The 27501-nt window shown below is 39.6% G+C and overlaps 1 protein-coding gene across 1 annotated transcript in view; it reads right to left on the bottom strand.

Annotated features, from left to right (window-relative positions):
- Positions 1 to 27501, bottom strand: part of slc1a3a (solute carrier family 1 member 3a) — a 41988-nt gene that overhangs the window by 6937 nt on the left and 7550 nt on the right. Inside the window, exons 3-7 of the mRNA XM_041787882.1 lie at positions 26664 to 26801; positions 7562 to 7766; positions 7149 to 7191; positions 4218 to 4486; positions 3905 to 4138 (exon numbers count right to left, since the gene is read on the bottom strand). Coding sequence (XP_041643816.1) covers positions 3905 to 4138; positions 4218 to 4486; positions 7149 to 7191; positions 7562 to 7766; positions 26664 to 26801 — 889 coding nt within the window. The remainder of the gene's footprint in view (positions 1 to 3904; positions 4139 to 4217; positions 4487 to 7148; positions 7192 to 7561; positions 7767 to 26663; positions 26802 to 27501) is intronic.

Here is a 27501-nt window from a genome sequence, read left to right as displayed (position 1 = left end):
TTTAAATCTTTCAATGTCTAGATAATGATTTGACCTGATTACACTGTAAGTGGAACACAGTATGGGAGAGTTTTTTTTTTTTTTATTAACATTTTACCATTTAATAAAAACATTAGCTCATCTTGAAGTTGATAGCAGCAATAAATCTCAAAAAAGTAGGGACAGAGCAATGCTTATCATTGTGTAGCATCCCCTATTATTTTAACAACAGTCTGTAAACGTTTGAGAAGTTAGGAGACCAGCTGCTGGAGAGGAATGTTGTCCCATTCTTGTCTGACGTAGGATTCTAGCTCATCAACAGTCTTGGGTCTTCTTTGCTGGATATTTTGTTTTTTTGATGCTCAAAATGTTTTCTGTTGGTGAGAGGTCTGGACTGCAGGCAGGCCAGTTCAGCACCCGTCCTACTCTACTGTGAAGCCATGCTGTTGTGACAGACGCAGTATGTGGTTTAGCAGTCAAGGCCTTCCCTGAAAGAGACGTTGTCTGGATGGATGTGTAAGCCGCCCACGCCATAGTCACTAATGCAACCCCATATTATCAGAGATGCGGGTTTTTAAACTGTGCACTGATAACAAGCTGGATGGTCCCTCTCCTCCTCAGTCTGTGGTTTCCAAAAAGAACATGAATTATTGATACAAATGACCACAGAACAGTTTTCCATTCTGTCTCAGTCCATTTTAAATGAGCTTGGGCACAGAGAAGACAGCAGCGTTTCTGGATCATGTTCACATGTGGCTTCCTCTTTGCTTTAACTCGCATTTGTCGATGGCACAGCATTCTTTGTTGGCAGACAATGATTACTGTAAGTGTTCCTGAGCCCATGCATGGATTTCCAGTACAGATTCAGGCCTGGTTTTAATGCACCTAAGGACCAAAAGACATGGGCATACAATATGGACCACTGGCCTTGTCCCCTGTGCAGAGATTCCTCCACATTCTCTGAATGTTTTAACGATGTTATGTGCTGTAGATGGTAGGATATCTAAAGTCTTGCATTTTTATGTCGAGGAACATTTTTCTGAAATTGTTTCACATTGCTATGACATAATTTTTCAATTCTCTACCCATCTTTACAGAGAAACTGTCTCATTAAATATTTATTTTATACCCACTCATGTTACTGAGCTTTTGCTAGTTAACCTAACTAGTTGCAAAACACTCCTTCAGCTGTTTTTATAAGGACCACTTACTTTTCCAGCCTGTTGTTGTTTATGTTCTGTTCTGATTAGAATATAGGTTTATGAGATTTGCACATTATTGCATTCTGTTTTCTTTACATTTTACACAGCATCCCATCTTTTGTGAGTTCAGGGTTGTAAAATTTGTCTTTATAAAGTACAAATACATAAAAACTACTAACGAACAGTAATGTAAGTAAATGTATTTTGTTACTTGCCATCCCTTATTTGTTAAATCTGTGACTATGTAATTCTTTTGTGTTGGCAAGCTGATTCAAATTGTCTTCTGAAGACTTCAAACCCCCTCAGTTACAGGCATGGGTAAGGAACAAGTAATAAAATCCTGGTTTTCATTGTTTTGTTTAAAACCTCCAGATGTTGTGAGATGCTGTGAGAAATAAGGATTTTGTCCTTATAAAAAAACCCAAGAAGCATGAATGACAAACAATAAATATCTAATTTAGAGCAGAAGTGAGGTTCTTTCAGTTGGTGTGAATTTCTTTGCCTGTAGTATGGCGCCCCTTTAAAAACTAAAGAAAAGCTTTAATTAGAATGAAGTTATGACAGGTTTAGCTATGCACTTTATTTAACAAGGACCATATAATCACATCTATCTCTGTTAATCAAAGACAAACTAGGTAGGGTTACCATGATCCACGTGCAGACTTGTGTGGATTATCAATTCAGACTACCAGTGCTTAAAGGATACTGCACGCTGCATTCCTCGCCCACAGGGGGCGCCAAAATCCACCTAAGCTGGAAACTCCTCACAGCTGCTATAACTTTATGCACTGCTGCAGTTTGGTGAAATATTTTTGAGGGTCAAAACCTTATTTTTTAAAAACCCTAAAGTGAACCTGTCCTACACTGTCACAAAAGCAAAACAGCATCATAATGCACTTTAAAAGTGTCTTAAACTATCAAACCTTGAAATCTTGTCTTGTTTGGATGATTTGATAGTTTTGAAACATTTTCCCCGTAATCCAGCCTGAATCCCTGATTTTTTGGATCAAGGTTTCCTAATCCAAAAGTTTTAAACTGCACATGCTGGATGTTTTATCTAGGTGTAAAATAGGATTATCTCATCTTACGTATGTATATTTAATCCTTTTTGGTTTCCTTTTAACAACTGGATGTCATTATTTAATCCGACAGCTTTAATCCTCTTGGATAACTTCTGAACAGCCAGGCTCTGGTCTGGTTTCTATGTTTGAGTATTTAATCCTACTCTGCTGTATTTCCAATGTCTTGCACAAGAGTCTTAAAACTCTTGAGAGAGGCTTTTAGCTGCTGATGAAACAATTTGAAATTAGTCTGAACACATTTATATGACCTGAAAAAGCAACACTTAAAGCATCAGCAAGAAAAGCATTAGTAAATACTTAACTCATCATCTATAAAGCATTATAAATTAATACATGCCAATTAACATGAGCTGTAAATGCTTTATTGATGCATTTATAGCCCTAATCCCTACTCTTGCCCTTTTGTTTTATGAATACATCATAAAGCATTTATACTTAAATCACATTAAAAAATAGTCATTAATGCTCCATAAATGATAAATTTGCTATTGACTTGTGCTTGACTAACACTTTGCCAATGCTTACAAATGTTTAATGGAGTGTAGTTGTTATAAAGTTTTTCCTAATATTGGTAATATTACCTAACCATGCAAAGCAGATGGATTCGCCTGTTTCTGTGTTTCTCACTGGCGAATCCATCCTGCAAAGCTCCCTTCTGAACAGATTGGGCCCTGTCAGAAATTGGCAGGACCAATCAGGAGAAAGAGGCAGTACTCCTGGGCGCGGCGGACTCGTGACGTAAGCAAGCAGCAACAAGAGGCCAGTGCAATTATGGTGGAAGAGATTAGCATGGATGCTGCAATAGCGTCAGTTTTGTCAGAACTTGACGACATTTCTTCATTAAAAGAAAACCGAAGAACAGCATTGAGTTCTTTTCTTTGTGGGGATGTTTCTGCCCTTCTCCCAACATTCGGCAAGAAACTTAGTGAAATTAACTTTTAAATGCATTTATACACAATCTGGCTTCAATTCACCACTTCACCGTACGTGTTGCCAATTTTCTCTTCCTTGAAACGTTCGTACACATGTATCAGTTTGCTTACATACTTTGCATGGGAAGTGGCGTACGCCAGCTTCAGACCCTGTTTTGTATACACGCAAAGTTTGTTTATTTATTTATTTTCAAGGAGACCCCAGGTGCGTATCTTGAGTGTAACGGAAAGTACATACAGTGGAACTGCAAAGACTGACATGGAGGGGAGCGATTTGCTCTGCAGACACTTTGCAAAGCAGATTGCTGTGGATCACTGTGCAGGCAGAGTATGTGGAATTTGGAGGTCAGACACAGCGATGAGGCATGCTGCAGAAACTGAAGCTGGACTTCTCAGGGCTGGTACATACAGACAACTAGGCCCACGCTACAAGTTTATCAGAAAGCCTCTGATAAACCATGATATAAAACAGAAATGTTCTTAAAGGAGTTACTTTTGGCATATGTAGTTACTGTAGGTGTTAGATTCGACAACTGAAAGCCAAATGCAGCAACAGCTTTTTATTCAGTTTTCACTGCCAAGATTCACATTTAGCGAACTAAATAAAACTAATTAATACTAATAAAAGATAACGTGTTCTGCAGCCACTAACTGCTTTAATATTCTTAGTTAAAATGCTTTTTACCAGTGTTTGAATCCAGTCACATACCTAGATGATGTCCCTAGAGCAGTAACTAGAGCCTGAAGAAGTCCAGCGATGAAAACAAACGGGTTCTTCCTGGTGATCACGAAGTACAACGTTGGCAAGACCAAGATAGCGTGGATAAGTAGGCCACAGATGACGGTCACAGTGTACATTCCCAGCTGTCCTCCCATGGCTGTAATGTCGTCCATCTCCACAATCTTACCCGCAATCAGGAACAGGATACCGATGGGGGCATACCTGTGGAACGAGGTGTGTTGTTTTGATTGTTATCTAAAGGTCCTACACCTCTGAACACATCATTCCTGCTGGTACTTACCACATGATGATGGCGACCAGCCTCATGATGGCCTCGTTTAGACAGTCGAAGAAGTCTCTGAGGGGCTGTCCCTGCTCCCTCATGCTGCCGATGATCAGACCGAAGCACATGGAGAACACCACCAGGCCCAGAGCGTTGACTCCATTCACTGACCCTGGCACCGGGATCATCTCCTCCCGGGTTATCTCATTGCTACCATTGACAGCGAATATTGTGTCATTCACTGTCATAGTAACATGGACTACTCTCTTGGCATACTGCGTCTTGAACTGGATTTTAAAAAAGGGTTGGATAGTGATTAATGCCTGGGACAATGGGGTTTGTAAATACTAAACTAGGGTCCCAAATGAAACTACTTCATTGTCTAAAATGAGAATTATAAAACTCTCTTTCACTCTCTTCCTGATGTGCAGTGCTGTGGAAAAAGTATTTGCCCCCTTCCTGATTTTTTTTCCAGACTTAAATATTTACAGTCAACAAACAAATTTTAAGGTTAGACAAAGATAACCTAAGTAAAAATAATATGTATTTTTCTAACTATGAGTTCATTTGCTAAGGGGAAAAAGGCCAAACCTATCAGGCCCTATGTGAAGTAATTCCCTCCCTGTTAAATCATGAATTAACTGTGATTAATTACATTTATTGGAAAGTTAAGTTCATTTTCACAAGCCACACCCAGGCCTGACTACTGCCAGATCTTTTGAACTAAAAAAATTACTAAATTAGAACCTTTCTGACAAAGTGAAGTAGGCTAACAGATCTCAAAAAGCAACAAATCATGATGGTTTCTGAAGAAATTCAAGAACAGATGAGAAACAAAGCTATTGACATCTATCAGTCTGGAAAGGGTTACAAATCAATTTCTAAGGCATTGGGACTCCAGCAAACCACGGTGAGAGCCATTATCCACAAAGAGAGACAATTTACAGCAGTGGTGAACCTTCTCAAAAGGGTCTCCTTGAATGCATCTTACTACTGTAAGCAAGCATTTGCAATAACTGGCAATGAGTCTTCAACGTTGCTAAGGAGGAATTTTGGCCTACTCTTCTTTACAGAATTCTTTTAATTCAGCCATATTGGAGGGATTTCAAGCATGAACAGCCTGTTTACGTTCTTGCCACAGCATTCAATCAGATTTGAGTCCAGACTTTGATGACGCCACTCCAAAATCTTTGTTTGTTCGTTTTTAAGCCCTTCAGAGGTAGACTTGCTGCTGTGTTTTGGATCATTGGCTTGCTGCACAAGCCAAGTGTGCTTAAGCTTGATGTGACAGACTGCTGGCTGGACACTCTCCTTCAGGATTTTCTGGTAGAGAGCAGAATTCATGGTTCCATCAATTATAGGAGTTCAGGTCCTGAAGCAGCAAAGCAGCCCTAAACATCAAACTGCTGCCACCATGTTTTACTGTTGGCATGATGTTCTTTTGATGAAATGCTGTTAGTTTCACGCCAGATGTAAAGGGACTCACACTTTCCAAAAAGTTCCACTTTTGTCTCATCAGTCCACAGAATATTTTCCCAAATGTTTTTGGGATCATCAAGATGTTTTTAGGCAAATGTGAGACGAGCCTTTGTATTCCCTTTGGTCAGCAGTGGTTTTGGCCTTGGAACTCTCCCATGGATGCCATTTTTACCCAGTCTCCTTCTTATTGTTGAATGATGAACATTGACCTTGACTGAGTCAAGTGAGGCCTGCAGGTCTTTAGATGTTGTTCTGGGTTCTTTTGTGACCTCTTAGATGAGTCATTGATCCACTCTTAAAATAATTTTGGCAGGCCGGCCACGCTGAGGAAGGTTCACCCCTGTTCTCTTTTCACCATTTGCGGTAAGTGGCTCTCACCATGGTTTCACTGTTGTCTCAAAGCCTTAGAAATTGATTTTTTACCCCTTTCCAGACTGATAGATGTAAACAACCTTGTTTCTCATCTGTTTTTGAGTTTCTTTAGATGGTACCATGTTGTGTTGCTTTTTTATGATCTATTAGCCTACTTTACTTTGTCAGACAGGTTCTATTTCAGGGATTTCTTGATTCAACTGGTCAATTATTTTTAACACAGTGCCAGATAGGTTTGGATGGCTTTATTTCTCTAATAGCTATAAGAAACCTTCATTTAAAAAAAATACATTTTTTGTGTGTACTCAGGTTATCTTTGTCTAATGTTAACAGATGTGTGACGATCTGAAACATTTAAATGTTACAAATACAAAAAAAAAAAAAAAGAAATTAGGAAGGGGGCAAATATTTATTTCAGCACTGTAAATATGTGAAAAACATGAATCCATGACTTGTCAGGGGGAACTCTGGCTCAGTCCCATTTCTTTTTATTTTATTACATATCATTGATTTCGAGTGCCCTCTTTGCTCTTCGAAACAGAGTTACAGGGGGGAGTGGTAGGCCTACCCACGGACATTATCAAGCCCCTGAACAGCCCAGTGAACAGGCCCTGCCCAGATATGATTTATTAATATCAAAGCATGAATCGATGAATAGCATTGGTGCCTGCCTCCTAGCTAACACGTACCTCCTTTTGGAGTTGAAAAGTATCTTAAGGAGTGTTCATTTTGGCAACTTTTTAAAATTTAGTCTTATTCTTTAGTTTAAAATGCCTGTTACTTTTAGTCATATTTATGTCATTCTAGATTCTAGTTTTAGTCCAGTTTTAATTGACGAAAACTCAAAAACAGTTTAGTCCTGTTTTACTGTGGTCATTAAAAAGTAGTGACATTTCCATCATTACTTTTAGTCCTGTTTATTTTCTTTGAGCTAAATTAATCAGCCAAATTGGAACATTCATAATAATGTAGAGCACCTATATTAAAGCACCAACAATACTTTTTGTACATGTGAATGTAGAAAAAACACAAACATTGAATAGAGATCCTGTTTGGCTTTAAAAAGGAGACATTATTGTTGACAAAGGTATAACTTACCTGTTTGGTGCAGGCCTCCACAAGGTTAGGAGGAAACATGTTTCTAGAAAACACAACAAAGGTTTTAGTTTTGTAAGTATAAAGAATATTTCACAAATGACAAATGGATTTTGCAACAAAAACAACTGAATGTAAAATAGGGAAAAACTATGGAAGCCTGGAAGATTTATTTAGTTCTTTTTCTCGAGATGTTGACTTACTCATCTTTAAACCTGTTCTCCCAGCATCTCTTTAAGTCAAGATTTTAAAAAAGCACTGTTACATCAGAACCATGAAAATGGTCTCATATTGACTTCCCCAGCCTTTCTTCTAATAGATTGTTATTTTTTGTTCCAGTTTTGTGGACAAAAGCAGGGAATCACAGCTTGTTCATGACTGGATCTGGTTATCTGTGGTGCATAATCTTTAGATACCTGATGAGGTCGAGGAAGGCGTCTGCAGGGCTGACCTGCTCGATCTTCTGCTGCTTGGTGAACTCATCCTTCGATCCTTTTCCAGGGTGAATGATGAGCACCATGACGATCCCAATGAACACAGCGATGACGGTGGTAGTCGTGTAGTAGATCACAGCCCTCATGCCCATTTTACCAGAGGCCCGGCTGTCCAGAGCGGCCATACCTGGAGAGGTAACAACAGGTAAACTTACTTATGTAAAAGTAGTGCCAATTTATATGATATAGAGGCTCCTAAATAATGGTTTCTGCACTCTCATGTCTATTATCAGAGGCCTGGCTTCATGGATTCATATTCATGGTGGAGAAATTCAGAACAGTTCCTGTAGAGGGAGCAGCAGTGCTTTAAGCTGCACTGTGTGACACCAGGAAAATTAGGAATAATACCAATAACTGAGTGAATTTTTGATTTATTAGTGCAACTGTTCTGCCTGTATCTTTCATGTACATGTGTTGGGTACAAAACTCTATAGTGGCATAAGAGTGAGATCATAACCCTAGTTCTTAGAAAAGTAGGGATCCTGTGGAAAATGTTGATTTGAACCGAAACCCATAATTGTGAAGCAAAAGCACTGGAAAAACCCTTTAATCTTAGGATGTTCAATTGTCCCAGTCAAAAACGTCACTCCAATCAAATCCATATTCAGCGATACAGGTAAACACCTTATTTTAAGAAATATAATAAAAAAATAAAATAAGGTCTGGATTGCCACTAATCAGTAAAAAATATATCTGTCAATGCAAGCAAATTTTACTGACAACGTGTTTTGAAATGAGACGTCCTAAATGAGCTAGTACACCTCAATTAAGGAAGCTCAACAAGTGAATCAAAAAGTAAGTCTTTTTTACACTTTACAGCTAGCTCAGGGTTTTTTTTTTGTTTGTTTGTTTGTTTTTGTTTTGTTTTTTTAGGTTTTTATTTGGTGAAATTAGATTTTTTTTAACTGGATGTATTAGGTGAATGATGATTCAACAGGTGTAAGGAGATATTTCTCAAAAATAGACAATACACTTGCTAAGATTTGCAAGAGACAGTGGTTAACATTTATTCAACCTTTATGTAATTCTTGCGAATCACTGAGGTTTCCCTTATTAAGGATAATAAGATGACAAAAATGCTTTATTCAAAGCAATAAAGGATGATTTCGGTTAAAGAATAACACACAGTGGTCAAGTGGTTTAATTTGTAATCCTTGTCTTAAATTGTCCAAGAGGAACAAGAGTGTTGGTCTTGAGACTGAGTTGTAAATTATTCCACATTTTTACTGCCCATTCATTCTGTAGAGCATTTAGGAGGTCAGGCACTGATGTTCGATGACAAGGCCTGTCTCGCAATCTCTCTTCCTGTTCATCCCAAAGACGAACCACAGACTCATCAAACCGTGTCTTTTCAGTCCTTGCTTTGTCACGCTGGAGTAGAAAAGGGCCTTCCCCAAACTGTTGCCACAAAGTTGGAAGCATAGCATTGTTCAAAATGTCTTGGTATCAGGTCAAGACAGGTATGGGAGGTAGTACCGGTTCGGCACTTTGCAGCATCAACCTTGGTCCTGTACTGCTCTTGCCTCCTGATGGCCATCCTCCGGGCCTGCACCAGGCCCATGCCCCATCTCTCCTGGTATCCTCCCTGGTTCCCCTTCCATGACACAGTGCCTGGACCAGTCCAATGGGTCCTGGGCACCCAGTATGTGCTGAGCTGGATCAGGCCTGGGAAAGCATGCCAGGTGCCCATACTGGCCGCTGACCCTTCCCATCCCTGCTGTCCTTAGCATGTCAGCATTAGACACATGGTCTTGCCAGCAGTACCCAAAGATGCACCGAAGACATGTCTTGGTATCCTGAAGCATTAGGATTGGCCTTTAGTGGAGGTAGCGGGCTTAGCCCAAACCCTGAAAAACAGCCCCATAGCATTATGCCTCCTCCACCAAACTTCATATTTGGCACACTGCAATCAGGCAGAGAAAGTTCTACTGGCATCCACCAAACCCAGACTCACCCATCTAACTGCCAAACAGGGAGGCGGGGTTCACTCCACAGAACACATTTCCACTGCTCCACAGTCCGGTGTCGCTGTGCTTTACACCACGCCATCAGACACTTGGCTTGATGATGTGACATTGTTCCTAAACGCTTCCTCTTCCGTATAACACTGACAGTTGGCTGTGGAATATCCAGCAGGGGTGAAATTTCACAAACCATCTTATTTTAAAGGTGACATCCATCACAGTACCATGTTTGAAGTCTCTGAGCTCTTCAGAATGGCCCATTTTGTGTCACAAATGTTTGCTATTAAGACTGCATGGCTGGGGGCTGGATTTTACACACCTGTGGGTTTGATTCAAACACCTGGATTCAATCATGAACAGGTGTGGACAATATTATTGTCCTTATAGCGGACCAACTGGTGGTTATATGCCTTTGTAAGGTATAAAAACATTTACTGTGGAGTAAGTCAGGTTGGCTATTTGTGAATGTCCACTCAGTCAAAGATGAACTCATTAGATTTTGGAGGTCAAGGGTCATAGTTCAAGTTAACTTGGTCTGATGTCCATCCCTTACTTGTGAGCGTGATATCTCAAGAACACTTGTAGGAATTTTCTTTGAACTGCACAAGTGTCTACTATGACTCAAGAATAAACTGAATAGACTTGAGAGGTCAAAGGTTGAGGTCAACAGGTCTCATGTTCATCCCAACCATCCCACTACTTGTTCTCTCCCACCACTGTATTTTTAACAGTCCAGCAGTTATATACCTCACAGTGGCATCTAAACACCATGCAGTGGTCCTACTTTGAGACTGTTATTGGCATGAAATCCAACATTTTCAGTTTTAGCATTTGGCCTCATGTCTTTGCACAACTTGTAATCAAATACAGGGCTTCAGTGTTTGCAACTCATAGCATTCTGTTTTATTTACATGTTACACAATGTCCTATTTTTTAGGAATTGTGGTTTTATGTTCAAAAGTGCACAATAATCTCTGAATGAGGTTATTTAAATAATTGTTTTCTGTGTTGTTTTTATAGGGTGAAAACACTCCTAGCATTGAACTAAAGTTGCTGCATGACCTCACAGTTTGCATGGATGTGTCATTTACTTCAGTCCCTGTGAGTATACAGTTAGCCTGGGAAAAGGTGCTGTAATTACAGGTGGAATACACCTGCCTGGATTATCTTCTGAAGTATCTGTGACAACAAAGAGCGGCGAAGAAACACAATCTGACTGTGACCTTTACAGGTGGAAAAACAACACCTACTGTAGAGCACTGAAGGACAGATCTACCATACAACATCTGGTCACATATTCATGCACACATCATTTACTCTGCAGGGATCAAACTGATGAAAATATGGCCTATATCAGATTGTAAATGTTTGTATTGGTAAGTGCTTCAGCCTTAAGTACAGGCAGCATCTTGGGCAACAACAAGGGCTCCCATATTAGAGAGTGTATTTGTTTATTTTTTTAGTCAGATATATCACAATACATTTATCATAAGCCACATGTCATTTTAAGATAAAGGAAGCAAAAATAAGGCCTGGATTGCTTGTAATGAGCCAAATTATCTGCTAATGGGGCAAGAAAACTTGCACATCTGGAAATGAGATGTGTAAACTACTTGGAAAGTTTATCTTATTTCAAGATCTTTAAGTAAGATTGGGATATATTTTATTAATTACAAGCAATTCAGGTCTTATTTTTTGCTTCTGATATCAAGAAATAGAGTGTTCATCTTGTTTTGTCTTTGAGTGTGGCTTATATTTAGCACAATGATATATTTTGCCAAAAATGACTTAATATTCCTGCAAAGATTGGACTTTTGTAGTGTTTATTTGATCATACAACAGTGCAACATGCCCTCGTGTGTGACGTTAGTTTGTTGTGAACACAAAGAGCAGCAGACATGTCAGTTACACTTTAACAGAATGACCTCAGCTGAGTACAAGAAGAAAATGCACCGCAAAAAGGCTTCTAACAGAAACTAAACAGAAAGTGTCCAAAAGGTTCAAATTTGATACAGAAAGAAAAAAATGTGTTGCAGTAGGAATCAGAAAATCAGCAGATAACCAAGCTCCAGTGTTAATCCTCCTCCACCTGTTGATAATTTCTGCATTCCTGCAAGGAAGGTTCAAAACCAGACAAGTGTTTTTGTCTAATATGTTTTAAAACTATCTAATTACACTTGTAGTCAGACATAATTCTTATTATTCTATTTTATTTAACAGTATGGTTAGATGACATTAAATACTGTCTTCATGAGTCAACTCAAGGTTTAAAAAAACACAAGCACAATTTCCTTGCTTTATTGGCAAATTTTTAGACTAATTATCAGCAATGCAGACGTAACACTTTACAGCTAGAATATGTAAAATGGCACAGTTACTGGGTTATGAATGGGTAACTTTCTGAAACAAACCAGGAAACAAATGAGGAATGTACTGTTAGTTCACAAGGAATGAAAGAGAAACTAACGAAGCTGGGGAACAAATCAGTATCCAACTGCTGAAAAAGAACAGATTAGTTATTATCTGCTATTTAACCAGAGAACAAATCAGGAATTAATTGCTTAATAACCAAATATCAAATGGAGAATTTCTTACTATAAAACAAGGAAACAAATGGGGAAATAACTGCTAGTTAACCAGGGAACAAATGCCAGTCGATCATTTGGAATTTTAATGGCAGCAACACATCTCACAAATGTAGGGACGGGGCAACAACAGGCTGGAAAAGTTAATGGTGAAAACAGCCAGAGGAGCATTTTGCAACAAATTAAGTAAATTGGCAATGGGTCAGTAACATAACTGTGTATAAAAGGAGCAGAGTTAGCCTAACCCTCACCCTACACAATGGCAAACATAGCTACTGAGAATAAAACATTGGTTCATTTAGATTTTTGGTTATTTACATTTAACACAGCCCCAACACTTTTGGAACTGAGGTAATACTCAATCATTTCCTATTCATTAGTTCTTATTTTGTACCCCCTTTTGTAAGGTGGTGCATCATAGTGGGTAGTCACTCTGTGTGTCTATTCATTAGTTTCTCATTCATTCCCTGCTGAAATGCCAGTTCAGTACATTTTTAATTACCTAACAATGCCGGTAATGTGTATCTTATTGTAAAGTGTTACAAAGTCGGCCTTGTTTTTGTGTTTCACATATGAAAATATTAGAGGAACAACATTTTTTTTTTTTTACAATAAAAACTTAAATATACTTGCCAAGGTTTTTTTTGTTTTTGCTGCATTAGTTCACATGTTTTCTTACAATAATATTAATAACCTGGTTGTACAATTGATAAACATAGTAGAGTCTGAGCTGGGGGGTTAAACTGCCCTGCAGAGCTCTAATAGCATTAAACAGACTTTGCAGGGATGAGGGTGGTGAAAAGAACCGCAGCCATTGGAAACAGACAAGCTGGAAACAGACAAGCGGCCTCAATAGGCATGACAGTGACGCTGTATTTTCAGAGTGTCAGCTCCCATTATGGCCTTTATCTTCATTCAGAGCTGTACAAGGCAAAGCGGGCTTTGTGCGGAGGGAGATGTATGTGTTCCTTTCATGCATGTGAGTGTATTTGTGCATGGGTATACCTACTGCCCCTGCTCTGGCTCCTCCTGTCTCAACATGCTCAGGACTTAGCCTTTTATCCAACTCTTTTTGATCCTCCTCATCCTCCCCTCCTTCTTTCTCCTCTCCCAAATTCCTCACCTCCTCTCTCTGCCTCCCCTCCATCCTCTGCCTCTTGTTTCAGGGTGCCCCTTGGTACCCCTCCTCTGACCCCCTCCTCACTTCTTCTTCTTGAACGCTGATCTTATTGCTGCAATCCCCCTTTCATAGCCACCCTTATCCTCCCAACCATCCCACCCCCCACCTCCTCCGGCTCTCCTCCCTTTCCCTTTCTGACAGTCCTGGGAAAACTTGTTGACTTAGTCAGCCCCACACGCACACAATGATCCCCAGCCTGTTGTCCGGGCAACAACGGACGCAGCCTCGCCAATTCCATCCTTTCAAAAGAAGCGAGATTGAAGGAGAGCAGGGAGAATGACTTTCTTTCTCATAAGGGGAATGTTCATCAAACACAAAAGTAAAGGGCTGCTTAAAGGGGGGAAAGTTGAAGCCCAGGACATGGCAACTGCAAGAGGTCCGTCCTGAGGGCAATTAACAACCATGGACACCAGGCAATGACTGACGCCACAATTTAAGCGAGACTTTACCTGATAGTCTCAAAGTTTTTCCACATGACAATCTGAGAACTTTAGGTTGTGTAGGTAACAGATAATTAATCTCTTTTAACTGTTTGTAATGGTCTGATCTTCTCTAAAAGGGCTGATGGAGCTTTTTAATATGTTTGTTAATATAACGATAAATGGGGGCGCTGATAGGGCATGCAGAGGCTGTAGTACTAGGACGACCTGCTGCTCCTTTGCCACATGTCATTCCCAGCTCTTTCTCCTTCTTCCTGATATAAATGGTGCTGAAATGTTCAGAAGACTGTTGCTGTGATAAAATGAAAACAAATAATTTAAACAAACGTAGATTCAGAGAAAATATCTGTCATGCAAATACACCAAAAAGGAGATCCTAATCCAAAATGGCCCATTAGTGATCAATGTCTGGAGATATTCCTATCATAATCCTGTCTGACTGTAATCCGACTGTTGAGTGGTCGTCAGACTAACTCACTTTTTTTCATTCATGATAGTTCGGAGTTCCAGAGGCAGGGAGCAGAGCAGCTAAAGGGTCTAGATCCCGGGTGGTCAAGCTGACACTGAGGTGGAAAGAGGAAGTGGACCTGAGAGTGTGGGAGGGTGTCATGATGTGCAGAAAGTCAGAAAGGTATGGAGTGGCAAAGTTAAGGATGGCTTTGAAGGTCAGGAGCAGAATTTGAAATTCACTGCATTAACTGAGCAGTAGCCAGTGTTGCTGCTGAAGAACAGGAGTGATGTGACAGGCTCTGGAAATGATACAAGCGGATGAATTCAAGACTAGCTGGAGTTTACAAAGGGATTTTTGAGGGAGACCAAGACAAATACAGTGCTGTGAACAAGTATTTCTGATTCCTGATTTTTTTGAGAAGATAAACAGATGGGTTTTTTCCCCCTGAATGAATAAAATCATCATTTAGAAACTGCATTTTGCATTTACTTGGGTTGTCTTTGGGAAATATTAAAATTGGTTTGATGATCCGAAACATTTGAGTGATGAATATGCAAAAAAAAAAAAGTTAGGAAACAGAAAGGGGGCAAATACTTTTTCACGACACTGTATAAGGAGCAGATGCTTTCCTGTTGTTCAGCATCAGGACAAGTTCACAACAAATTGGAGTGAATAAACTAGATGGACCATGAAATAAAGTTCATGACTTGCCAGTCTGATGGAATCAGGGTTGTGAAGCATCCTGGACATGTCATTGATTGTCACAGTCCAAGAGCGTTTGTTGTTCCTGATGTTCGCATTTGGGCCCGACATTTGATGACGGGCTGCAACCACACCATCATTCCAAAATCTGGCTAACTTCATGTTAACAGAGCTGCAGGCCTGCCCCCTCCCTATACGCAGATCACACACAGTGTATAAGACCTAATCACACATAAGGGGGAGCTCGCTTTGAGCCTTTTTTTTATCTCTCTCTACTGGTTCTGATTAAACTGGATCTCTTTTCTCTGCAGAGAAAATGTTTGTTTAACTTGTTAACAAAATTATACCTGACTTGTAGCTTATAACCAAAGTGTATCATTGGCGTCTGCGACCGTCCACTGTGTTGAGTTAATATTGAACAGAGAATTTGTTATTAGTTTGCATGTATTTTTCATTGCTTTGTTTGGAAAGAACAGCTTTCCTCCTGCTGTTTCTGACAGATTAGACCAGCAACAACTTCTTTCACTCTGAATAAAAGCTAGATGCACATAAACACATCAAGATCAGATTGCTCTATTGCAGGCAGTGCATTAGGAATCCTCAGTCATTACTGAAGTACTGTTGAAAAAGTAAACATATCGAGTGTTTAACTGAACTCATTATAATGATTCAGTTCTTTGGGAGTTGCAGGATTGGAAAGCCAAACATTGACATACTCCTACGAGTACAGCCTTGATAAAAGTCATGCTTTGAGTTACATTTTTCCATTTCCTTGTAAGATAATTCTTTTACTGCACTATGTTTCAATCCATGTTGGTATTATAGACTTTCATAAGTAATATATTGTGTCTTAGAGTTCTATACAGGCTCAACTTTTAGAGTTTTATTGTAAAGTGTTGAAGCTTTAGGGCCAAAATGTTGCCAATAAACATATTCCACGACAGCGTGTGAGAGTGTGTGCAGCTTCCATTTTCTTAAAGCGACCTTTAAGAGTTTATGAGTTTATTATATTTTATTATTAGTTTTACATTGACTCACTAAGAATGTGTCCTGAATTTACACCAACACATGCTTTGGTCCTCCTATCAATGGTTTTGCTGTTGCAGCTCCTTGTCCTGGTTTCCCCCCTGCCTCCTCCTCCTCCTTCAGTAGACTGAATCTCCCCTCACTGTGACCTCCTCTGCAATCATCCTCCTTTTCCTCTTTTTTACAGCCCACATCCCCTCTCCCTGTCCAGCCCCTTCTTGGCCCTGTAAAGCACTCTGTGGTGGACCCTTGGCCCCTTTAATAAGATTCCTGAATACAATGTGGAATTCAGAGTAAACCAGCATTAAGTGGTTAGTTTGAAATCTAAATCCATATGGTCATGGTTAAAATGGATCAATGCGGACCCTACAGCTATGCTCCTTTTGAACTGATGTCCTCTAATGCTTCGTTCCTTTGTTTCCTACCTTTTTGATCTCACTAAACTCTTCTATGCAAATCCAGATTCAAATTCAGCCACATTTGAAGAGGTTGAATGGAAATATTTAGAGGCTCTGATTTTAAATGGGGCAGTCTGGAGCACAATTCAGCCTTTGGAGTGCAACAGACAGTTTGCACAGGGGCCTTGTGTTTGCAGAAAGGAAGACCTAGCAGCTTGACTCATATGCTCTTATTCATACATTAATCAGTTGTCTCCAGTGGAGGAAAGAAAGATAACAGAAACATTCAGCTCATGTTTGCCAAATTCTTTCAAGCTTGAGGTGAAATTTTGCCCTCTCAAAGTCTTCCAGCTGGTACATTTATTACTTTAAATGAATAAGGTCCTAGTTTCATAAGAAATCTTTCCCACTGTGAGCAGAAAAAGGGAACATTGATAAGCATATGTTGAGTCAGTGTTCATGAATCATGCAGCTGTATTGCAGGTGTTGTAGAGTTACGACCACGCATAAAACATTGACGTCACCCATTGCTTTCTCAAGCGGGGTAACAAAACCCAACAATGGTGGTCGCCATCTAACTTTCAATCAGTCTGAAAACTGACTTCAGACTGGCTGCGTGGCAGTCACGTCTCAGATGCATCACAGCCTGAATTCCATTTCAGCTTGCGTGTTAACAAGTCAGGGCTTTGGACTGTCTGCATAACCCCTAAAATACACCAGATACGTCTCTGCTCCAGCACGGCTGTGCTGCAGTTTGACTGTGTGCCCCACCATCTGTTGACTCCCACTGATTGCGTTTGCAGCATGGAGCAGCACCGCTGGACTGCTAGACCCAAGAGACCCACAAGACCGAGGAGTTTCACGGTAGTTATAAAATCACACCTGGCCGAGCGGGTAAAAAGTAATGAAGTGCTATAAAACATAATAAACACACGTGAAGCTATTGTTCTGAACTGTAGGAGTAGGATGAGCTTGCTTTGATTTGTCTGCTTCTACTATGGGTCAGTAACGCTTTATAAACTAGAAAAGCACTCAGAGAGCGCAGACCTCCGCCATCAGCATTCTCTCCCAATAGTGAAGAATCCTTTAAAAACATTCCTGGATCCAGACGGTGATTCGGATCACTCCCAAAATCTAATTCGCCTATTACTCCCTCCCCAGTGGGGTGGAGATACAGTGAGGCAAAGTATTAGGCTTCGCTACGTATGGACTGTCATGGCGGAAGCACCCATGGTCTCACCGGACGACTGAAAGTCATGGCAGAGGGTGAATATTCCTCTATTCCTCCCAGCATTGTGAGTGTTCTCGCTACAATTCGCTGTCTTTCTCTCTGTTACGCTCATCTCCTCGACCTGGCGTGTGTCTCTCAAACTCTATAAACTCCAAAACAATGAATGAGTTTCTCATGTCCGCCATCTTCTGGTGGAAAGTGGTAACAGCACAGACTTCTGCCATTAGCCCTATCTCCCAATAGTACAGAATCCTTTAAAAAATTCCTGGATCCAGACGGTGATCTGGATCAGTCCCAAAATCTAATCAGTTCTTCCTTATACCATTTCTGCCATTTCCTGAAAATTTCATGAAAATCCGTTAATAACTTTTTGAGTTATGTTACTAACAAATGAACAAACAAATGAACAAACCCACCCAATCACATAACCTCCTTTGCAAAATTAATAAATGCACCTCTTTTTGCTCCTATTACCTGTTGACTATGGGCTCTGCTACACCCCATTAAGACGTTTTGTCGGTGTAAGGAAAGGAAATAGAGGCTGGCATAAGTCTGGCGTCAACACAGGGTATTTTTATTCTCAAATTTAACCTGATATTTTAGTTTGGTTTCGGCAAGACTTCCTGCCCCGTTAGATTTGCTTTGTGCTGAATTTATGTGCAGAGCTCTGGCGTCTGGCAGAAATAGAAGTCCTGTGTATCTGCTGCACATCTGGCCCTTGTGCTATCACACGAGGGCCAGTTGTTTTGAACTGCGCAACAGCGCTTATTGCTGGAGCTCTGTTTCCACACATGTAACATCACAGGGAAGATTGATACAGTGCAGTTACAACATCAGGTTGTGCTTTTTAAATTAAAATCCCAGATTTGCATCACTGTGGAGAAACTCGCCTCTTCTGTATAAAATGCTTTTCCCGACTCAGGTTGATGATGCAATGAATCAAGTCACTAGTAGGGAGATTTACTGAAACTTATGAAGAAAGGCCGGGCTGTGACAGCAGGGAGACCCAGCCAACACTCAGCAAACACATATTTGATATGAAAGCTGTGATGGCTGGACCTGACGCAACCATATGAGGCAGCAAAATCACACCAATTTTGGAACAGAGTCACAGTCAGACTCTGGCAAACAGCTTCAGTGAGTCCAAGTCAGTCAACTAGACCACACCCACATTTATGCAAATTTTAATGTAACCTTTAGCCTTAATGAAACAACACTAACCAAAAAACATACAGAGAGCGAAACTGCTTTAGATCCAGGCTGAAAATGTGATTAGTTCTGCTTTAAATGAGCCTATTTTAACATGGGACCTAATGGGGAATCATTAACTTTTGCAGCCAGCCCTGAGTGGACACTCAGTGAGTTGCTGTATTTGTAGCTTTGCATTGGCTATGTTTTTCCATCAATCAATCAAAGTTTTCCAAGTCTGAGAAATCTAAGAACAGTCTACATGTCTACAAAAAGTAGCTGTAACATGAGGAATCTGGGTTTGAGTCGGTGCAATGTGCAGATTATGTGTGTGGGTGTGTTTGTTTTGGCTGAACAGCTGCTTTTAGAAGTCACAGATACTTTTTTCTTGTTGTGGTTGCTGATGTGGCTTTTGATCCACTAAAGAGTCAATGAAAAGCTCAGGACATCGTGTGGAATATTCCAGAGGAAATTGTAAAGAAGACTAGAGAAAAGACTTCTGCTGTGATTGATCGGACGCAAATATGAAGAGGGTCAGTTTAGTCCAAGCATTGTATGAGAACATGTGGAAGTGAGCCATGTCTTAATGTGTATTTGTCCAAATTTTAATCTAGTTTACCTGTTGAGTTTCTGTAAATCAGCCTTTTTCAAGGAACTGAAGATGTACATTTAACTTGAATCACTGGAAGCTATTTTAACTCATTACAAAGCAATCCTTGCATTATTTTTGCTTGAAATATCTTAAAATACAATGTTTCTCTGGACCTTTGGTGAATGTGGCTTATACTAGGTGTGTAGTGATATTTTGACTAGATATGTCACATTAATAAAGATTTGAGTTGCTGAAGTGTATTTATGCTCTACAAAGGGACTAATAAATATTTTGGATTTGTGGCTTGTAGTGTTGCTTTAACTCAGTCATGTAGGAGTTCATTTGTATTTTGTGTGCTTACATTCTTTTAGGGTGTAACAGGATCATGTCAACCCAAAAGCAAACACGGCGCTCATTTTACTTTAGCTGACATGCTGAATTTATAACTTAGTGGAGATAACAGCCGCCTGATTTTGCTTGCACTTGAGTTCAGTGAGTTTGATGTCAACTGCATTGTAGAGATTCTGAAGCCTTCAGAAGACATTTTACTCCACACAATCTACCCATGATGTTCACTTGACATCTCATCTAGTTAACTCAAGATAACAAGGCTGGTTCTAAAATCTAGAGAAAACTTCTGACAGGTACTTCTTGTCACAGAGAAATAGACCCACTCAGACTGAGGTCTCTTTTACAGCTGTGACATGTGGTCTCACTTTATCTTGCACATTCAAACCGCTACTTCCAAGCAATATGTGTTTGCATTCTTTTATACTTGCTGTTTATCGATTTTCAATTCTTATTTCATGCTTATTTCTATTCACTTATTTGACACTTCATTTGCCAAGTGAGATAAGTGACCACTTGTACATATATCTATCTTTCTTTCTTGCAGGGAGGCCTTGCTACAAGTAAGAAACAAATAAAAGTAGTTATATGCTCATTATAACATATTCACACTTGCAAACCGTATCTCATTCAGTGTTTTCACATTTTAAAACAGCTGCAATTCCCTACCTTAAGTATTCCAGACACCAGCTCTTTAAAAAGACCACATAATACCAGAGAGGGCAGCCTAGTCGTCATTTGAAAATAGTTCCACATAATGGGAGCAGCAACTCGAAAAGCAGACCGCAATCTGTCCCCAGTAATAAAGCAAAGAGGACTGGGATTTATGGCATCTAATGGCTCCAAGACAGAAGCAGTAACATTTGTACAGAGAGTCTTCAGAATGAGTCTTCATTCTCACTTTAATGTATGATTTGTTGAGGCCTAATTTTGCCCATTGGGTTTGAAATGTGTGGCCTAAAAGACAGACCCTGATCCAGCCAGATACCCAGGTATTTGAACTGTTAGATAATTCAATGTTTATTTCGTCTAATGTGGTCAAAACTTTGGGGCTCAGTCTCAGATATTTTAAATTCACTCTTACACATCGCTGACGTCCAGCCAAAACTGTTTTTATGACTATAATTTTGTTTCATATATCACTGCTATTTGTCACATTTAACATCTGTCTGTGGGTTTTAGCGAATTTTAAAGCACTATAAAATGTTGAAAAGATGCTATCACCATTCAGTTTTAAGAGGGACATATTATGCAAAAATCACTTTTTCAGACTTTCTAGGAAAAAAAAAATGTGCCCCTGGCCAACCCACAATCCACTCAAGTACCAAAAACATCCATTTCCTCTCACCCTGTCTTTCCCCACCTTTCAGAAAATGTGTACTGAAACAAGCCGTTCTCAGATTTCCCCTCATGATGTCATGTGGGGAGTTAGCCCCGCCCCCAGGTTCAGTTGGCTCTCCCTACTTGGAGGAAAGTTCCGCCCTCCATTCCTGATCCTCCTCTCAGCTGCCAAATGAGAGGAGGACCAGGAAAACCGGATCCATTAAGCCACATCCATTTCCTGAGACGGGCGTGGTCAGGGGCGGAGTCAGACAGCTCAGTAACATTTAAAGCCACAGTCACAGAAACAGCTTGGTCTGAGCAGGGCTGGAGCAGAGGGGTTTTTAGACATAAAAAAACTTATACTAGATTGATTTTCAGCAAAGGACTTAACAGGCATGCTTTGGGGACCTCTGAGACCAATATAAACTTGTCTTTAAAGTGTAAAATTTGTTCCCTTTAAATTAATTGGAAAAATACAGCATTTTTTTATTCCCTGAAACGGTGATTTTTGGAGACATGAGGTTTAAGCCCGACACCAGCAACATGCAAAATTATTGCACACCCAAATGTTTTGCTTTAGTAACAGAAAACAAATCAAAATATGATAATCACTGGCCCTTAAAAGCACATATATTTGTCAAACTTCTAATCATAGAAGTTAAATCACAGCACTATTAATATAAACCATGTGTACCTCATAAGTCCAGATAAACATATCAAGATCCATCTATTTGTGATCTATACTGCATTTCCTCTTTGGGCTCACAGGGAGCTGAAGCTGATCCCAGCTGTTATTAAAGTCCACACAGAAGGGCCTGGTCTAAGAGGGACCTTTAAGTGAGGCTACTGTGCTACCCACTGCAACACAATGCAGTCCTTATGCCAAGATATTGATGCAAAATTAAGGCCTGATTTGCTTGAAATGAGTAAAAATAGCAGTCAATGTGGCAGGATAAAATGACTCAAATTTTTTGAGAAAAGATATTATCTGATGACTACAGTGTAGATCAAACACTTGCTAAGATTTGAGGGCTTTTTTCTGCAATATTTGAGTATTTCTGGTTTCTGTGAAATGTAAAAAGCCACATTTAAAAGTGTCAGCATTGATGTAAAGTGGGGTTTTAGCAGAGTTTGGAAAATTAAACCACACATAAACAGATAACACCGTATCTGATCACTCAAATAAAAGCACATCAACAGGCACAAGAAAGGAGCTGGTGATGTGTGACGTGCTTCAGAACAGCCCTCTTTGTTAGTTTGCACATGTTGTTGCAGCAGTCATGTGACATGATGTCAGAGGATGCTGATGTCACGCCCTGCTAGAGCACAAAGCGGGTTATTATCGGACAACGAGTCTCCATCATCTCCTCAGGACACTGGTTCCTCTCCCTGTCAATCAGAGGCTGGACGTTTGGTCCCTGCATGTCACGCCTACTGACACTCCTGACCAACGTTTTTCTGTAAACTCACATTCTCCTTCAGTTTATCTTTACTTCTGCAGCAGGTAAAGTTTCTGTTTGGAAATGACCTGACAGGACTTAAAGTCTGAAAAAAGCCACTGCTTATGTTTGGATTTTTGAACCAAATCAACATTGAGGAATGAAGTCCGTCATCCTGGGATTAGAGCTGAAAACCTCAGCTCTCATGTTTGTTTTTTACTGAAATCCAGCTGCACACTGTGAAAAATTGAATCAAATTGTCTAATTTCAATTCAAAAAGCCAAATTCACTTGACAAGCCCCCCCAAAAATCTTATTATATGCTATTGCAATCAAAAATGGGGACAGTACAAGAATAACCCAGGTCAGTAAATCAAACAAAAGTAAGGCCTACCATATGTGACAGATTAGAAAATATAGAGGGCAATCAGCTACACCAGAAACAGAAATTTCGGAATAAAACAATATGGATGAATAACTATGAATTAGACCGTATCTGGGTTTTACAGTCCTGCAGAGTCATGCTTTAGCATCTGAGTAACTCCATAGCAAATCAGCTATGTTCTCCTAACTATGCACGATTAGACGCTTCATTAATGCCAAACTGTCTAGTCCAAATATACTCACCAACATGGTCAAGATGATGTGCTTAAGTTCAAACCGAGCATTGGAATGGGGAAGAAGCATTGGACATGCAATGACTGATGGTGGCTTTCATGTTTATCATGACAACTTCCATTTAAATGTTGCAGCAGAAATCGAGACTCATCTGCCAAAGCAACGTTTTCACAATCCTGTAAACTGTAGCCTCAGTTTCCTGTTCTAAGCTGACAGAAGTGGCACCTGGTGCGACCTTTTGTTGCCTCATGTTTGTAACACCTGCTAATGTAGCAACTGCCTGCAAACGTAACACAAGTCTGCAGCTTTTTAATGCAATTACCCCACAAATGTAATAGCAGTTTCTAGGGATGCACGATATCGATATAAAATCTTTTGCCGATATTTACATCTGATAGTTTGGCCATGCACATCAGCATATATCAACTGTAAAATCTGGCCCTATATACAAATAAATTAGTGGAGTTTTAGGCTGGACCAACAGACCAATGTAAGTTGAGATCTTTTCTTTATTCATTCTCATTCTTTAAACTCTAAAGTGTGTTTTTAAAAAAAAAGTCTGTTTCTTTTGTCATCCTCAAACCTAAAATTGTGTTCAAAGGAATGAATTTTTAGTTATGTAAAACGTATTTAAATATCAGTATTGATATCAGCTAAAATGAATCCGTAAAAATCCGCATATTGGATGTCGGCGAAAATCCATTATCATGCATCCCCAGCAGTTTCCTACAGCAAATGTAATAACAGTTACATTTGCAGGGATTTATGGTGTTTATAGGAAGGTAAAAATGTTCTGTCTCTCAAAATTTTAGTCTATTAATGTCCCACAAATGTAATGGGAACATGAAAAATGAAAGTTGTTGTCATTGTTTGTTTGTTAGCCTTTTAACAACTGCAAATGGGTTCACATAAAGACAATATAGTTATGGTGATATTTGATCACCATGAAACAGGATGTTTGTTTCCAGAGTCTTAAAACAATAGCAGATTTAAAAAAAATTAAATTTCAACTATTTTATTACATGCTGTGCTGTTCTTGTTATGTGTGTGTTTCATATCTTAAAAATAGACGTTTACCTGGACTTGTCTGTGGAAAGTGGTCTGAAAGCAGCTCAAAATAAAATAGGCATATTGGAACAGAAATTAGACAAATAGGCTTGCTCAGATTAGAGTTTTTGCTGTGTACGCATGGACAGCCAAAGATACACTCACTAAATCCACACATAAATCCTGAATTTCTGGGTTCAGTTCAAACCAAACAAAGTAAAGACTGCTGTGCTCATGTTGGACCAAATATCCAGACATGGGTGAAGCATGTGATAGAGGCCTGTACTTTTAGTTTCCAAACATATCCCTCTCTTTCTCTCTCTGTTCTTCTCTCGCTCATGAGGTCATCCCAACCAAGTCCTCCACCGAGCACAAATCAACAAACGGCGTCGGCTGAACAAACAGCTGGCTCACTCCGCCACTCATGAGATACACGCTGGTGAGTGGAGACAACACACCCTGCTGTTAATAGTATTAAGATTAAACACACAAACATTTAATACCTGAAAATCACCAGGCTAAATCCTTATCAAAATACAGCCTCAGAGTGGTGCTTTTGTCCATGCAGGAGTAACTGAGTTAGACAGACTAAGAATTAGGAGACACAGGAGCAGAAGTTCGATTTTGTTTAACAATTTTGTTTTATTTTAACAAATGTTAAAAAAGTGAGGAGATGAATTTCTAATGTTTTATTTTCCCCGTGGCTTGTAGAAAGATAATGCAGGTGAATGTGGCTTTTATTAGCCTGTCAGAGCTGCTGTCTAATGTTTACAGTCGGCTATGTGCTGGAATGGTTTGACTCAATATCGTAGGAGTTGTACTGCTGCTGGTGTATCTGCTAAAGGTGTTTTTCTCACAGTGAACCTCTCTCAAGTGATTGTAGTATAAAGACACCTGTGTCTGGAGGGTCCAGTCACTGACCAATCAGTATTCCTGGCTACCATTACACCAAGAAGACAAAGGAACACTTTAAGTCACTCCTAGTCAGGGGATGGAAATGAAAAAATTCCAAGGCACTGAACAGCATTTAAAATCATCATCAAGTGATGGAGGGAATTTAGCACATGTGTAAATCTGCCTAGATCAGACTATCCTCAACAACTGAGAGACCTTGCACGAAGGAGACTAGTGAGAGAGGCCACCAAGACATCCATGACTACTCTGCAGGAGTTACAAGCTTCAGCAGCTGAGATGGACACTGTTGAAGAAAACTCAGATTAAATCTGAACTAGAGTTTGTGAAAAAGACTCCATGGTTAAGTGGAAGAAAGTTTTTTGGTTTTTTGGGCATCAGACAAGATGCTATGTTTGGCCGACACCAAACACTGCACATCATCACACATACACCATCTCCACTATGAAGCATGGTGATGGCAGCATCATTATGCAGGGAAGCTTCTCTGCTGCCAGCCCTGGAGGGCTGGTAAAGGTAGAGGGTAAAATAAATGCAACATAAATGCAGTTTGACCTGAAGGCTTGAGGTGTATTAAGATGTTTTGAAACTGGTTTTACACAAATACAATTCCCTAGAATTGAGTTTTGTTTTTTTTTTGGCAGTGTGAGTAGAGTCAAAAACAGCCAAGTTGTTGTGAAAGAATGAGGTTTTAACCAATGCAAGTCTATGAAAAAGAAGCCTGAAATCTGGTAGTTGTCCTGTTTTTTATGCATTAAATCATGTCAACTGAATTGCAAACAGGGGGAATGGGGACACAGTAGTAGTGGTTTGATTGGGTATTGTCAGAGAAGTGTTTAAAGATATTTTACAGAGAAGGAAAGTTGTAATCAGAAAAGATAACCCAGTGCTCATAAAAGAATTGGTTTGATTTGTGATTTTATGAGGCTGCTATGTGAAGCTCTTTGATATAAATTTAGAACAAAACAGTGTAGCACAGGCCTGAACTTGGAGGGCGTACGCTTGGTTTGCTTACTTTAGATATCTGAGGTACATAGACAAAAAATAGACAATGACAACTGAGCAATCAATTCACTGTTGTGATAACGATGTGAGTGCTGTGAATAAGCCATGGGTATGTGCAACACATCTTTATATTTACTTGTGAAAATGCAGTTACTAAGTTACTTCTATTTGAATCAGTAGGTTAATATTACAGCTTGTTAATCAGTGATTAAACCACAGAGTCAACATCTTATGCTGCAAGCAAAGTCCTTCAGACTTACAAAAATACAGTCCTTTGGGCAACGGTTTAGTCGACCTTCATCAGGCAAAAACATATTGTGTTTAAGTTAATAATATAAAAAAGAGAGTTGAATTGAGTTAGAAACAAATAAAAGGACTCAAAATCTATACATTTGGTAGGAGTTGCTTCTGCAGGGATTGATTTCTCGACTCAACCTGACATCATGCCTGCACTGATATTTTCATCTCATCTCCTCTTGTTAATGAAAACTGAACATGTGTATACAGAGTTCTTTTTATCATTAGTGATTAATTTTTCATTTTTGTCTCATCTTTGTTCAAATGCACACAGCATACCTGTGATGAGGCTGGAAACAAGCAGGGGCAGCACGAGCATCTGCAGCATCCTCATCAGCAGCTCTCCAGGAAAAGAGAAGAACTTCACTTCACGGTACGACATGTTGTAAGGCCGCAGGGCAAATCCCAGGATGATGCCTGCAGAGACGAGCATACGTGGAACAGAATCAAAACATAATTATAAAATTGCAGGAATACTGAGTCCCAGTTTGAAAACTGTAGAGTGAAAAGTCATAGAAACAAAAATGCTGAATTATCACTGCACAGGAATCAATAGCCTTAAAATCATGATATTTGTTTGTACTAAATCAGCATCTAAACACTGGAACTTTCCACCTTTAGGGGCTCTCGATTAAAACAATAACAGAAAATGGTGTGCAACTCAGCTCCACCCACCTCTGCTTACTCTTCATTTAAATTTAGGACTCTGTTCAAGAAAAACTGCATTGATGTGTATTTACTAAACAGTAAACCCCTGTTTTGGATGAATTTCAAATAATAAAGGAGAAAAGCGGTAGCCATCCTGATTAGTGTTGTAAAGTACTGGGATTACTTGCAGCATAAACCAGGTAGTGCACTTTTAACAGCTTTTCTCCTTCATTTGGTGAAATTCATTCAGCCAAAACATAACATTAGTATTTTACATTTTTGATCAACATATTTGAAAGCTTTCAAGGGATCATTTGTATAGTAGAAGAGTCATAAAAGCATCATTGTGTTGGAATTAGGTTTAGTGATTTTGGTGCAGGAGCCCATCAAATGTCTGAGTAAAACACCACTGTCATAAAACACAAGGAGTAGTATTCACTCCCCCATTTTATGGCCCCACTGAATCCAT

This window comes from Cheilinus undulatus, linkage group 5, assembly GCF_018320785.1.
Source record: "Cheilinus undulatus linkage group 5, ASM1832078v1, whole genome shotgun sequence".
Taxonomy (NCBI): Eukaryota; Metazoa; Chordata; class Actinopteri; order Labriformes; family Labridae; genus Cheilinus; species Cheilinus undulatus.
Note: the sequence above shows the minus strand (reverse complement) of the source record. Positions and strands in the feature narration are given on the sequence as shown.